The sequence below is a fragment of the Rhodnius prolixus genome, unplaced genomic scaffold (genome assembly GCF_049639745.1).
Source record: "Rhodnius prolixus isolate KJV_2025 unplaced genomic scaffold, Rpr scaffold_16, whole genome shotgun sequence".
Classification (NCBI taxonomy): Eukaryota; Metazoa; Arthropoda; class Insecta; order Hemiptera; family Reduviidae; genus Rhodnius; species Rhodnius prolixus.
The window spans coordinates 1,288,442-1,302,881 of NW_027411616.1; the positions used below are offsets into that span (position 1 = coordinate 1,288,442).

General features: G+C 33.6%; 1 protein-coding gene across 4 annotated transcripts; it reads right to left on the reverse strand.

Moving 5' to 3' along the window:
* Positions 1 to 2,666: 2,666 nt before the first annotated feature.
* LOC141457486 (putative transmembrane protein INAFM2) lies at positions 2,667 to 10,759 on the reverse strand. Of its 4 annotated transcripts, none has more exons than XR_012460390.1 (3): positions 10,373 to 10,759; positions 5,453 to 6,799; positions 2,667 to 3,430 (listed from the first exon to the last, which is right to left on the reverse strand). XR_012460390.1 is itself a non-coding variant. In XM_074134548.1 (2 exons), the coding sequence occupies exons 1-2, from the start codon at positions 10,605 to 10,607 to the stop codon at positions 6,660 to 6,662; spliced, it is 375 nt and encodes a 124-aa protein (XP_073990649.1). In that variant the 5' UTR covers positions 10,608 to 10,759; the 3' UTR covers positions 2,667 to 6,659. The 4 variants fall into 4 exon arrangements, 1 of the variants encoding a protein (XP_073990649.1); XR_012460389.1 differs by having other exon boundaries at positions 2,667 to 2,922; positions 4,204 to 6,799; XR_012460388.1 differs by having other exon boundaries at positions 4,204 to 6,799.
* Between the last annotated feature and the right edge of the window lie 3,681 nt (positions 10,760 to 14,440).

The following is a 14,440-nucleotide window of genomic DNA, read 5'->3' on the forward strand; positions in this document are numbered from 1 at the left end:
AAGTAGGGGTAATTTTATTGTTAATTTTCATTTCGATGTATTGTATACATTTGGTCATTAATAAATTATGTTTGAGGTATCAAAACTGCCTTTTTGTTCAAACACAGCAACGTGTGAACGGGTACAGCTAGTTAATTATAAATGGTTTCTCTCACATATAATTCGTCACTGTAAGGACATTATTCTTTGTATTTGGCTTAATTTCGATTGAGAATTAGGAAGAATGATAAAAATCGTAAACCCAGTCTTCCCTGTCTAAGGGAAGGTAATTATTTAAAAGGGTTATAAGTTTTAACTTTTTCCCAGATATACATACGTATGTCGATGGCATACATGTGTTCAATCTATCGCAAAATAATTTCAGTGGCCCTTTTTGCTTTCTTAATGATAAATTGCATTTGTGCTATTAGTTTTTTATATTCTATCAAATTAATTGATTGTAATTTGTATTTTCTTAACTCCTCTGCGTTTTGCTATACTATTCGTACAAAAAAAAAAAGTTCTCGTCAGTAAAATGCCTACTACTCTTTTACCTGTGAACCTAGCCTTAAACTCATCCAGATACTTATAGTAAGGTCCCATGAGAGGTCTGTTTTTACTAAGGATGTTCGTGGAGTAGGTAAGGGTTGTTTTCTGAATAAACTTTCTGAGCCTCATTATGTGAGGCTAAATTACATGTTTGACCAAGACGCATTTGTTCTCCCTAGTACCTTGAGAAAGCTGGCAAGCTATAGCACTACTCGTATCTGCAGACATACCAAGCGGGCTTCAGAAAAGGGTATTCAACGATTGATAACATATTTAATTTGGTGAATGTTATCGGATTCAAACCCATTTAAAACGTCACAAAACATATACTTTTTTTATCGATTTTAAGGCAGCATTTGACTCTCCGGATAGAAACTCAATTTTTTACAAATTATTTCAGTTAGGAGCATCAAATAAATTTATTGAAGCCATTTGAGGGTTGTATAGGTTTACGGAATCCGCAGTATGGACACAAAATGGGCTTACAGAGTCGTTTGAAACAGCGTTTGGATTGAAACAGGGTTGTTTGCTCTCCCCCAGTTTATTTTCAATTTTCATGATAATATTGGTGGAGGAGTTTATTTTGGAGGAGTAAACATAAGATGTATTATGTACGCCGACGACATTGTGTTGCTGGCGCCGGATCCCTATGTACTGCAAATGATGATAAACAATGTATCACGCTATTGTAGGCTTTGGAATTTAACAGTTAATAAAGAGAAATCTAAAGTGATGGTGTTTGGGCGAGAAGGTAGGCGTGCGAAAAATGGAAGATGGATGGTAAGCCCTTGGAAATTGTTAATTATTATAGTTATTTAGAGATTGGTTTTACCCCTCGTATCAATTTGAAAAAACACTTGTTAGAGAAGTCTCTTAAAGCTAAGTTCGCCTTGAATTTCACTTACAGTAACATTGTTAATAAAAACGAAATTCCAATTTCAAAGAAAATGGTTATCTTTAATGCATGTGTACGCTCAATAATATGTTATGCGGTCCAAGCATGGGGGAGCCAAAGTTTTGAAGAAATCGAAAAATTAAATCTATTCTTCATGAAAAAATTGTTTTCGCTGCCATTCAATTCACACAGATATATTTTGTACTTGGAAACAAATTTTTACCCGATTTTTTTCTATACGCTGAATTTACATTTTAATTATATTAGGAAGGTTTTGCTAATGCCAGATTCAAGGCTGCCTAAAATTTTGGCAAAGCAAATTATTGAGAAAAGAGTATTGTGGCACAAAGATAATTTAGACTTGTGTAATAAAATGGGTTTGCAGTTGGATTATCTGTCCGGGGGTATGTATGAAAATGTGTTAGAAGCTTTAAAAAAAGATTTTAGAGAAGAAATGATATGTAAAGCGCAAAAATCCAGTTTTCATGCCTTGTATAAAGATCTGAAGTTGTTCTCCTCAGAAGATCATTATATCTCGGATCACAATAGCTTAAGGTTTATAAGAGATATATTTAAACTGCGTGGACAGCTAATTAAGCTCAATTTCAGCACTTGTAGATCCGAGGAACAAAGAAGGTGTTCCCTTTGTAATAGTAATGAAATGGAGGATGTTTATCACTATTTGGGTGTATGCACTACCTTTCAAGAATGGCGAGTGAAGTGGTTTGGTAAGAAGTGTCTAACACTGAATGAAGTGATAAACCAATTGAATGGTGAAAATTGGAGAAACTTAATAAGTTTTCATACATGTGCTTATAAATATAGAAGCCTACTTGTGCAGGAGTTCAACTACTGAACACAAAAGGAATCTCACTATTACTATTGTATATATCATTATTATTATTATATATAAATCTTTTTTTTGCTTTATTTTCACAGGTATTTATTTTATAAAAGATTTGTTTGATTATTTAATTATTGAAGTTTCATTTACTTTGTTTAGTTTTTTGTAAATACCACAGTTCATAATAGATGACAGCTCTGGCTGACGGTGTTAAGCACCACGCCAAATAGCTTTGAAGTTTATTTTTGTTAATAAAGCATTTCTATTCTATTCTATACATTATATAGCCTAAAACGATAATTAATTTTAGTTATTAAATTACAGAATAATTTATCATAATTGGGAAAGAAATAATATAGAAAAAGGTGACAAAACTGATCAAAAACATTCTGCAAAATCTATGGCATTAGAAGTTTTAATAAATACGTTTCTTATTAGAATACTAAATTTACATCATATAAAATTTTACATCGTACACAGCTAAAAAAGTTATTATAACATTAAGACATTGCTTTTAATATAATTATGGACGATTATAAAATCACAAATTTTATGGTTCAACAATATAGTTGCATATAGATGCGTGATTCTAGTTGAGCATATAGAGACCCAAGCACTTTATGTAATATTTTTTTAAATATTCAGAAAGGAAGATCTGAAAAACAAATTTGAAAATAAAATTGAAACACTTTGTTTAGTACATATGTATATATATATGTCTTACCGAGTAAGTAGAGTTTCATAACTTAGTTTACCACTCTTATCTCTTGTGGTATATTTGATATCGATATGATAGAGATCGATTGAGGAGGAGGGGAGTGGACAGTATGGTTATGTGGAGAGAAGAGAAATGAAAACGTGTGTGTTTTGTTAAGTTTACATTTACCTTTTTAAGAAATACATATCATCTTCCAGGATTTACATGTGTATTATCTACCTGTTCCAAGAAATACATAAAATCTCTACATTAGTTTTTGTTACTGAATGAGTCAATTGTTTTTATGTGGGGGTTGCAATCTATAAAACAGAATTAAGTTCTTGCAAATTTATTTGTAATATATCTATAAGAATGATAAGATTCTCCCAATCTTCGTCACTGGCACGTATGCATTTACATTAAAAAGCATGTTGATTCAGACAAAGTAGCAAACATTGAGCCATTTCTACAAAAAATAAAATAAATTTGGTTTAATATTAATTTGACTTGCACCTAAATGCAACTGCATACATTTAAGATAATTCACTAGGTTGGATTCCTAATAGACATTTTTGTTTCTAGCATATCGTCGCCTAAGAAGTGATACCTCGTAACTAAAATTTCAACGAAAATTACATTTTTATATATAAATGTTGAAAAAATAAATAAATGTTGAAAAAAAATTTCTTTTCAATCATGCACTTTCAAGACGACAGTCACACTAATAGTTAATATTGAAAGAAGAATTACTGTATGCCTTAAAATGAATTTTATATCCTGTTTTTTTCCTTCTCCTGTAAAGTTGATATTTTCTAGTTACAAGGTATCACTTCTTAGGCGACGATATTCAATGCATGTTTGTTTGGTTCAACATAGTACATGGATACATGAAGACAGAACCTCTTATCACATCACTTCAACAAATAAAGAAATTTAGGATAAGTAAAAAAAAATAGAATATGATCTAAAGGCTGAATCATCTCTCTAAATTCCATTTTAAAAATTTAAAGTTAACCAACATTAAAAACAAAAATCCATTAATTCCAACTTCACTAGATTCTCTTCCGATTTATTATATTAACCTAATTTAGTAACCACGTAATCCAAACGACTCCAGACTGTTGCCAACTGCATAGAAAAGTAGCTAAACACTATGTTAACTATAAGTCGATATAAACCAAGATGAATGTATAATTAAATCTCAATTATTTGATATTTAAATATGATGAGGATTATAACCTTTAAAGATATGCGTTGCTAACGGTTAGTTTGGCATCTTCATTCTCCTCAGCGCATTACAAGCACCTTGCTTTAGTGAATTTGAATGTGGAGGTCGCCCTTTCTTGCCTCAATCACACAGGTTTTTGCTGTGTGAGGTCTCCTTTTGTTTTTCTGGATAAGAAGAGTTCTCTAATGTTGCGAGTGAGTCCGCAATAGCATCCCAAGTCGTATGTCTTCGGCGAGCTGATGTAATGGGATTCATCTACACTTTGTTAGAAATTCATAGTGTACTCAGACACATGTTAATGTGCTTGCCTAATAAATTTTGACAGATACTCTCTGTGGTTCGATCTTTACGCAGCTGGATTGTGCACAACACCTCTTTTTTCTCCTCTGACAACTGCACAATTGTTTTCATTGCGTCACCATTACAAGTTCCTATATTGGCTAGCTGTTTATAATGCTGGCAGTAACGATGCTTAAAGGACGTATGCCTCATTTAATCATTGCCAGGACTTTAATCTTCCATCTTCAGGCACAAAGATCGCCTTCCATATCGCCTATTCACTGCAAATACGGTCACATTTTCTCTTTTTAGCATTATAAGTGCACAGTAAGCCGCTGAATGGTTGGTAAAAATAATTAGGAGTGAAACAAGTTTATTAACAGCAAATCGCCTACGACTACTACAGAATTTCACCAACATTCCAACTATTCCGGTGAGAATGTTGATCTCCGTGTCTCCTTATTGGGTAACGCACATTGTTTTTTCCCCAGGAGTGTTTAGGCATTTCAGGCAAAAATAACTGATATCTTTAAGATTTGCTCATGAGCCTCGCTGTAGACTGTTGACTAAGTTTGGGATTTGAGAAAATTGGATAAATATGGGTACCACAATAGATGTCAACTTCAGGTGACTGGAAATTGGATACATTCTGGTAAAAACTCAATTTTGGAAATCCGGTAAGTCGCAATAGGACCTCTTACAGCAGCACAGTAAGACTGTAACATGCAATTAACGCTTCAAGATATCTTACACCATGGGCATGTTTCAAGAACTAAATTTCTAAACGGTTTACAGGCAAATCTCAACGAAAGTCTTTTAGTCATTCCATTGAAATAAGATAATTTTTTTTTTCAAAACCTAGTTTTGGATTGAAATAAAACATTTGGATAGAGTACAATCAAAATACGTAAATATTTTAAATTATTAATGTCATATCTTTCACCCTCAAACAATACGGTATTGTTTATTTTTAATACTCACTTTTATTTTACAGGAGTGCGCACTGAAGCAAACGGATCATCGGCCAAAATAATTACTAATCATAACGGTCTAACTCAAAATTTCCTTTAAACTTTTGGGCCATATTTAATTATTAACATTAAACAGTCAGCAACCGTACGTACACAAAAATGTAACCATACAGAGAATCCTACCCTGGTGCTCCCTCAGAAACGGCCTAAAAACAAATTTTTATAGAAAAATGATAAATGTACTAAGTTTGAAAAGGTAATCTAAGAGCCACTTTCCACAAAACCACCAAAAATTGAGCCATGGGAGAACCATGACTTAAAGACGCATTTTTCCGTCGAGGAATTTTAATCAAACTCACAAAATTTAGCAATGCAATTAGTCTCTCTTAACAGTTTTCAAGAGTAAATTACACCTCTAAGTGGCACCCCTTTTCCCATAAGTACTCTTAATCTAACTTCCCGGGAAAATTAGTTCAAATAGAAGATGTATATTTACTATTTATATTCATTCATGGTAGTGATAGAAACCGTTTTCAAGAAATATCAAAATAATGAAAATAGTAAAATATACGGAAAGGTCTCTTTAGAGAAAAGCCTAAATATCCACCTCTCCCAGCAGTATGATGCTTAATTGAATTTTCCTTAAAAATCCAATCAAATAAATGCTATAGATCTCATGTATTCAACTAGTACTCCAAGTTTGAAAAAATCATAAAAACCGTTTTAGAGAAAACTGGAAAAACGTCTTAGTAAAGTGGTACTCCCGGGGAATCGATTTTTCTAAAACCTTGTAGTGGCGTTTACAACTTTCTGTGTTTTTTGGTTTCTAAGTTACCAATATGGACCCCATATTCAGAGGATGAACAAAACAAATTAATCAAGTTGGAAACCTGAGTCAGGGGTCCTCAAAACTTATATTTTGATGAAACAGAAAATCGAGAAGGTTACAATACCTTCTCTTAATCCGCTAGTAAACAAATAGTCAATCATCACATCTTACTTGCAGATAGCAAGCCAGATAATTTTAATGCGACTCCTTCCAAACGAATAGTTATTCCAAATCATGAACTGTTTGCTGTTAAGTTTTATTCTTCTATTTCAGTGCGCCTGCTCCGTTTGGGGACTCAAGTTTATTCCTTTAACATTTTGTTCGTTTATATTTTAAAAAAAAAGAAGAAAAAAGAAGTAATAATTTATTTGATTTAAGATATGATATCCTAATCTGGGACTAGATAAGATCCAGGGATTTCGGACGACATGGCTTCATCGTCGTCAATGCCAATCATTGCAGGTGTAGTATCTTCCATTTGTGGTAGAACTTTAGGAGTTTCACGGGACCCTTCATCCGCAACTGCTCCTGTAATAAAACCAAAACAAGAGATATACAATCAATATTTATTCATTGTATTCAGCTACAGCTGGTTACAAGAGTAGTGTTTAACAAGAGATATACATTCACATTAAAACTGGCCGGTAGGACAGTAGTATAAGGGTTGATCATAAAAACATGCACGAAAAAGAGAAAAGCGTAACGTTGAAATATATATATCTCATTTATTCAAAACAAATTTCAATATTTACCCTTAAAAAAACTCAGTTTATTTCAATTTAAAAAGTTAAGGGTTAATTAAACAACAAAAGGTACCCAATTCAGCAAGTACCTAACATTTCCTTCATATTTCAGCCAGTTAGAAATGTTCGAAAAAGTTTATGTGGTTTATTCGAATTGGTTTCTACTTTTTTCCGTATATATTTTTTTTTATTGATTTTTCTTACTACCATGGGTGCGAACTTTAAACCACATCAAGTACAGAAATTCACTCTGGTTTAGAATATTAGGCATTCAAGCGTCAGGGTTAATGACAGTAGTTAAGCAGCGAGTCCAGGTTCTTTTAGATTGTTCAATACACTTTTACTACCTTCCACTACTTCAAAAATAAATATTTATTTTTTTTTATGGTAGTGACGAGCTCGAGGCATTTTTTGGTAGCCGTTAATTCTGCAGTGTATACAGAGGCTGATCCTTATGCGGATTTTTGAAGGTAAGTCGAGGCTTTCCGTTCTTGTGAATTACAAAAGAGCGTGCACATAACTAATTACCTATGTTACCAGTTTACATGGAGTACCAAGCATTATCATTTGTCTAGTAAGAGCTGGTGCGCCGACATTGTAAAATGCGTTTGTCAGTCCTATATTGATTACCAATAGAGAGTTCTTATCATTACACAATTTCGTATTCAATGTGGATTGTTTCCTTCTGAATTCATTTTGATATAGGAAAGATTATGTACTCCGATTCAGTCAAGACTTGATTTTATTAGTCTTTCGAACGTTTTACATAGACAATATGACACAGCAAAGGTCTAAAGGGTATGTAGGTCTGGTATGAATTCTGACCCATAAGGGTGAAGGAAGAGGTGATATATTTTTATTCCATGCATCTATTTCGACTTGATTCATTCAGATCTTTAAAAATTTAGAGCAACTTATATTTTCCATGCTTTGAGAGATGAGCCTTAAGATACTGTTCACAAATGTCAGTAAGAATGGAATATGTTCCCTACAAGTTAGAATCTCGATAACTGTAAGCAAGATTCTTTTGGGTTTCAGAGGATTTTAAATCACATATTCCCAGAAGAAAACTATTTCGAAAACGTAGCATGGTTGCAATACTTCCTCTTATTTTAAAGTGGGAGAAGATATATAATAAAAATAATCGAAGTGTGTGTAATATTAGTCTGCCAATAGCACAAAGAACTCAATTCTCTATCAAGAATACACCACTAAAAGCAACGTTTCTAAAAATAACTTAAATGTTTACTCATGTAATGTATTTAGAACGGGTAGAATTTAGCAATTTTCCCTTTGCAAAGTTTCTATTCATTACTCACATTTATATCATTCTCCAAGCTAATGTTTGTAGTTCTTATTAATAAATTCTGTAAGACTTGAATAATGCGAAGGTTCTCCACTAAAAATTAACTTCTCTAAAACCTCCAGAAACAAAACAACAATCAAGGCAACATGCTGATGATTTTTATAATACATATAAAGTTGATATCTAGCGGAATGGCCATGACCAGATTTTTCTGAATTCTTTTTCGTGCAAAAAGGTTTCTTTTCATACAGTACCCAGCGAAGGGCGAATGTTAACGCAAGTCTTCCAAAACAAATGGATGAAACATTCGTGAAAAGAAACTTGGATTGCAAAAAAAAAAAAATTCAATAGGAGAATGCCCAAAAGGTACTTTGGCAATAAGAAAACTGAGGGATTAGAAAAACAAATTATTCCAACATCCAGCCTAAATCTGTTCCTAAATCTAAAGAAATTTGAGAATGAAAAACGTGAAATGAAAATGAAAAATGAAAAAGCAAAATGAAGAGGTGTAGCGTCCGTGCCTAGATGGATATTTTGTACACATTCATTCAATGGTAAAACTTTGCTCTACGGTAGACTGAGTTATATGGAACTATAAAGGAATTAGGTAGTAGGAGAATTAAAAATAATCTCGACCAGACTGACAACTTTTCACTGCTATGAATATCAGAACTTCTGGAAGCGAAGTGATGAGAGCAGATGCATTTTACAAAGCATCTCTTAATCCATCACTCAGGAAAAGTACCTTCACGACACTTTTGCAAGTACCATGTGTTAGTGCTTCATTTTGCTGCAGAACCAAACTGTTACCCAATGATATACGAGAAATACAGAGTGGTTCGTCTACTTATCCACCACTTGGGTAAACTAATTTTAACCCTGCCACAAATAATGATTATTTATCACCGGTATTTGATCGTGTGACAGTTGCTGGAGTCATGCATGCAGCAAGAATTCTTGAGAACTTAGCAAAGACTTCATCTCCAAAAAAACAACGTGGATCCATAGCAAGAGGCTATCACCAAACGAACGGAGAGAAGCAGATTCACTTCAGAAGGTCACCATAGAGCTCAATCCTCTGGAATGTAATACTGAGTGTATGTCTGGTCAAGTTAATGTGAAAACCACTAAAACAAAGTGCTTAGTAATGTTACACTGGGAGTTTAGAGTAATTCGCCGGAAGACTGGCCTAAAGTGGGCTTAAAGCAAGCATTAAACCAGAGATTTAAAAAAAAAATACTTCGTGCTTCATCTTGGTAAAAGGGTTATTGCATTTTCGCAAAAATTTGAGTATGAGATTGAAAATGGAATTTGAGTTTCAACTGTAAATTCAGTTTCTAGAGCCTTAAAAACGAAAAAGAGATTTTAAAATTATAGTTCATATAATTTTAATTTAAAGTGGGCAACATGTAAATTCATTGGCGCCAGATTCTTTTCTGTGTACTGTCGGGTTCCAGGGACCAAACTAGCTTGTCTGTAGTTATAGGAAGCACGCCAGGGATTCGGGACCTCCGACTTGCAAAACCTGAGCACCTAAGCCGTGAAGTGTGTTTAGTAGACACTGCTCTTTATAAGTAGGGTCAGCGTAAACCCAAAAATCGGAAAAACACTTTATATAGTTCTAACTTGACATTTCGTTTAGAAATTACCCAGGGATGACCATATTTAATTCATAACTTGCTGCTTCGCGAATTCCACTTTTCTAAATGGATATTCAAACGGTTTTCTCTTAAAAGAGCAGTGATTTTTGAGGCTCCGAGACAGAGCTGGGCTGATAGTTTTACTGAAAACAACTAAACATTTAAGAAATATTGCTTTTTTTAAAGAATGTACAAATTATATCTGCATAAATCATGTGTTTCACACCAGACTGACTTTGGGCACTGTTGCTATTCACAAACGCACATTTTTTGTTAAAGCTCATTTTCGAAAACAGAAACGGCTTAGAACACAATTCTTGTTTTCCCTTTTTTTCTTGCAGCTTTTAACGAAAGCAATAATTCAAAAATTATCTTTGAAAGAAAATAAGTTTCGTATAAAATCCTATCTTACCTAAACAGTTAGCAGCTTGGTTAGTATTTGGAACAGTATGTTGGGATGAAGGATTCCAAAAGAACACATAGTACAAAGACAATATTATACCGGCCAAACTAACTGACAGAACATAAACCAATACTGTTACAGCTCTAATGAGTTTACGATTTCTTTTTGGTTCGTATAACCTGTCCTTGGCTTCATGACCGGCCAATCTCACACCACATTCAATATCAGTTTTACTACTAGACATTGTCCAACAATGTTCCTTCTTTCTATAAATTTTTAATTACTAATTAAAAGCACTTTTCAAATCACAATACTCTGATATATTGAATGAACATAAAAAAGCGACGTTTAATTCAAGTCGATCGATTACGAATACACTGAGAGAAACCTTAAATGGCTAAAATACTTGCGCAAAGCGGCGATTAACGAATGTTAACGGTAATACCCGAATTCCATTTTTAGAGAGAAAGTGCGTTTGTACGTTGGTCTTCCTGCTACTGAAACGATGAAGGGATCGCGACCATGTCATAATTTTTGGAAATTGACTTTTCGAAATATAGTGGTTTCTTAAGGTCTAACTGAGCCAGCGAAATTCAAGTGTGGAACACATTCTCTTGCAATTAAATTTATAATTGACAATTTTTTTTAAATAGTGATGCGTTTACACAAATTAAATATCTATTTTTGCAATAAAAGTTTAAATGAACGTAAAAACTCATCTACTGGTATGTTGCTATATGCAGAAGATGTCCACTTTAGTTATTTGAATCGAATGCAAGGGATTGGTGTAAAAGAAGTTCCACGCCAAGTTGCTGAACGTTTTCTCAGTTCAAGTCTAACGGAAGTTGTATGGCTGAGCGTCATCTTCTGGACCAGAACTTGTTTGCGCTTCATAACTCTAGATAGCGCTCGGCCGTTCCGAATTAATTCTATCTTTCTTGGCAGTAAAATCGCAACTCATGGAAAGTTCACCGGAAATACGTGATGCAGAAAACGCACGTCTTTTTCTCAAATTACCGTTAGACAGCGATCCAACTATTAACCCCTGTCTCAGTATTTCGTTAAAAAAATCCATTTCTCATCACTAGTCACTAGACTAGCGCATTTCAGATTTTTTTTTTACTTGTCAAGTAGCTATTCTTTAGTGGCCTGTTGAGATCTAATGATTCTATATTCATTGGCGTCAACTTAAATTAATTTTAGGGAGCGTAATTCATGATTACCTCTATTAGTAATTCCTGAGACCGTAATCATTTTTTTTTTTTAATGAAGGGAAGAGATTAGTAGATAGTGCACTGGATTCCTAAACTGAAATTCCGGAAGTCGAGTTCTGCTCAAGAGTTCGCGCTTTCTCGCGTACCCATCATTCACTCTCCCCTCTCTTATCTTAATTTATTTTGTTACGCAACTTTATAATGAACAATTTCAACTTTTACTGAATTTTTAATTAATAAGATCATTCATCTTGTTTTTGTTTCAGCGTAAAGTTTATTGTTGTTTCTTTGATTATTGTTCATTGTTTCTGGCGACTGATTCAGTAATCCAGAAGGAAGAAAGATTAATGCCAATTTCAGTCATGATTTTTGTTTTGCCGAGCTTTCAACCTAGGGACTAGGTCATCTTCAGGGCTGTGGAATATATTTTACAATAACCTATTGTATATAAATAAAAATGTAAATGTTCGTTTGTCAAAATCTTAAATCTCCGAAAGTTCTTCACCGATTGCTTTAAAATTTTGACACAACTTTGCATTTGAATATGCGCGTGTTTTTATATACCTATTATACAGATATCACACCTTTGACAGGTAAAAACATGCTTTTCTTTCTTTCTTTTTTTTAAATCGCCGTTTGTTAGACTTAAAACAACATACTATAAATATTTTGGGATTCCATTCAATGTTTCCGATTGCATTATTAAATTGAATGTTCATAGATGTCAATGTACAATCAATAGTCCTGAATCCTTAGGCGCCACGGTAGCCGAGCGGTTAAGAGGCGAAAGCTAATATGTATTGTGGTACTGGGTTCGATTCCCGTTTAGGCCTTGGATTTTATTTAATGGTTAATACGAGTAATTTACAGTAAAGTATGTTTACTAGTCGCCTCCGTCCACGACACCTAATTGGTAGATGGACGTAAAGCCTGCCTGAAAAAATAGGCTATTACTTTTTTTAAAAAAATATTCCTGAATCCTTCGGCTACAACGTTAACTGTTTTTTTCACGTTATGTCAAAATGACGCGTTGCGAAAACACTGTTGTATTCGGAAGTGCCTACCTATTACAGATGCGGCGAATGCGGGGCCCTATCTAAAATATGAAAGTGAGTAACATAGATAAAATATCTTACTAATTAAATAAATACGGAAAAATATGCACATAAATTTAAAAAAGTTTGTAAGTACAAGTTATATTATTTTATTATCAATAAAGCCCAACAAGCAGAAGAATACATTCCAAAATAAAGCCTTGATCCATTAAGCTAAGGTGATGGGTTCTAAGTATGATTACTAAAGCTTAGGTGAAATCTGCACATTTTCTTCTAAGAAATTACGAAATCATCCGTAATTGCCGCTGCGATGGACTTCTGAAGGAGGAACAAGCAGAAAACCAGAGCAGGTAAAATAATAAATGATACTAAAAAATAATAGTACTCTTTGAACGATTGTATTGTCAGCAAGAATTTAAAATATTAGGGACATATGCATGCTAAATGGATTAAGTGAACTGCCCATTAAGTTAAAGTGGACCGCATCTAGTTTCCGCAAAGAGTGGTGACGATAGGCGGAAGAGGACGTGACAGACTTCGAATTCGGTGAATGGGAAATGTAGAGACTTGAGAAGGATTTTTGTTTTTGTTTTTCTGCCGGCGCATCGACGTCTATGGTCATTAGCGCTCTTAGAAGGAATTATTATTAATGGGTTTGTAGCAGCTTGGAAACTAGATTTAGAGGCTAGGCAGGAAGCCTACAAACAATTAGAATTGGATTGATTTGTGTAAGTGGTTAGACAATCAAAGTCTCTGGACCTAAAAGACTTCTCGCCACATTTACAAAAATAAATCTGGTACGAACACTTAAACTAGCAAGGTACACAAACTGTTCCTTCAAATTCCAGCACTTGAAATATAATTTTAAAAAATAAGCTAATCGTAATGACAGAACTCCTCACAGGAAACCTAACCCAACTCACATGATAAGGTAAAAGTACAAATCTATGAGCATGTGTGCATGTGTTTTGACATACAGGCCTATATATTTTGCCTGTATTCGGCAAAATGTATAAAAGTGGCACATCTATTAAGAAAAATGGTCGGTTGAGCTATCTCTATCAAATTCTAAATGTAGGACACTCATGCAGTTCCCTTACCAGTATTCAAGCAATACAAGTTAAATTTGCTGAAATGACTTTGAGATTACTAATTTATTATTACTATACCCTCAAAATTGGACAAATTTAACCAAATCATACTAAACCATGTATTAATATTCTGTAATAATGTAGACCTTGTACTGCCGATTGGTAGGCCGTTGATTTGTGATAAAGATAAAAACGCAGTTCTTGTCTCTTCATTGAGCAATTTTTCAGCCGTCCTAACGGCAAACCTGTCTTCACATCTTCGCTTTACTTTCTTACTTATTCTGTCACCTCGCATTTCTTTCTTACCTTTTTTTGACCTTCGTCTATTTCGTACTTCATTTTCTTTTAACTAATGTCTCTAATCCGCCGCTTTATCTCTTCTTTTATTACGCCCTGGTCTTTGTTCATTTCATCTACAGGAATGATTTATTGATTGAACTCAAAACATAATGGATGGATATCTATAAATCTGAAGAAATCTCAACGTTTAAAAAATAATTTTCAGTTATGCAACTTAGTTATATTAAAAGACGTATCAACAGAAATAAATTAATTAAATAACTAAAATTATGCTAGATATAATTTGTTGCTTTATCTTTAAATTTATCAATCATATTAGAGTACACTTGGAATCTTTATTGTTTCTCTGTAGAATGTTATCAGTTGTAGAGTTTGGAATATCTCGTTTAATTTTTTGAACTGATCTTCAATTTAATT

What these genes read in the sequence shown, in the direction of transcription:
- LOC141457486 (XM_074134548.1), bottom strand. Translation starts at nt 10,607, where the DNA reads ATGTCTAGTAGTAAAACTGATATTGAATGTGGTGTGAGATTGGCCGGT. An exon ending in CCAAGCTGCTAACTGTTTAG is followed by an intron (nt 6,800 to 10,372) that starts GTAAGATAGGAT and finishes GTTTTATTACAG; the next exon opens with GAGCAGTTGCGGATGAAGGG.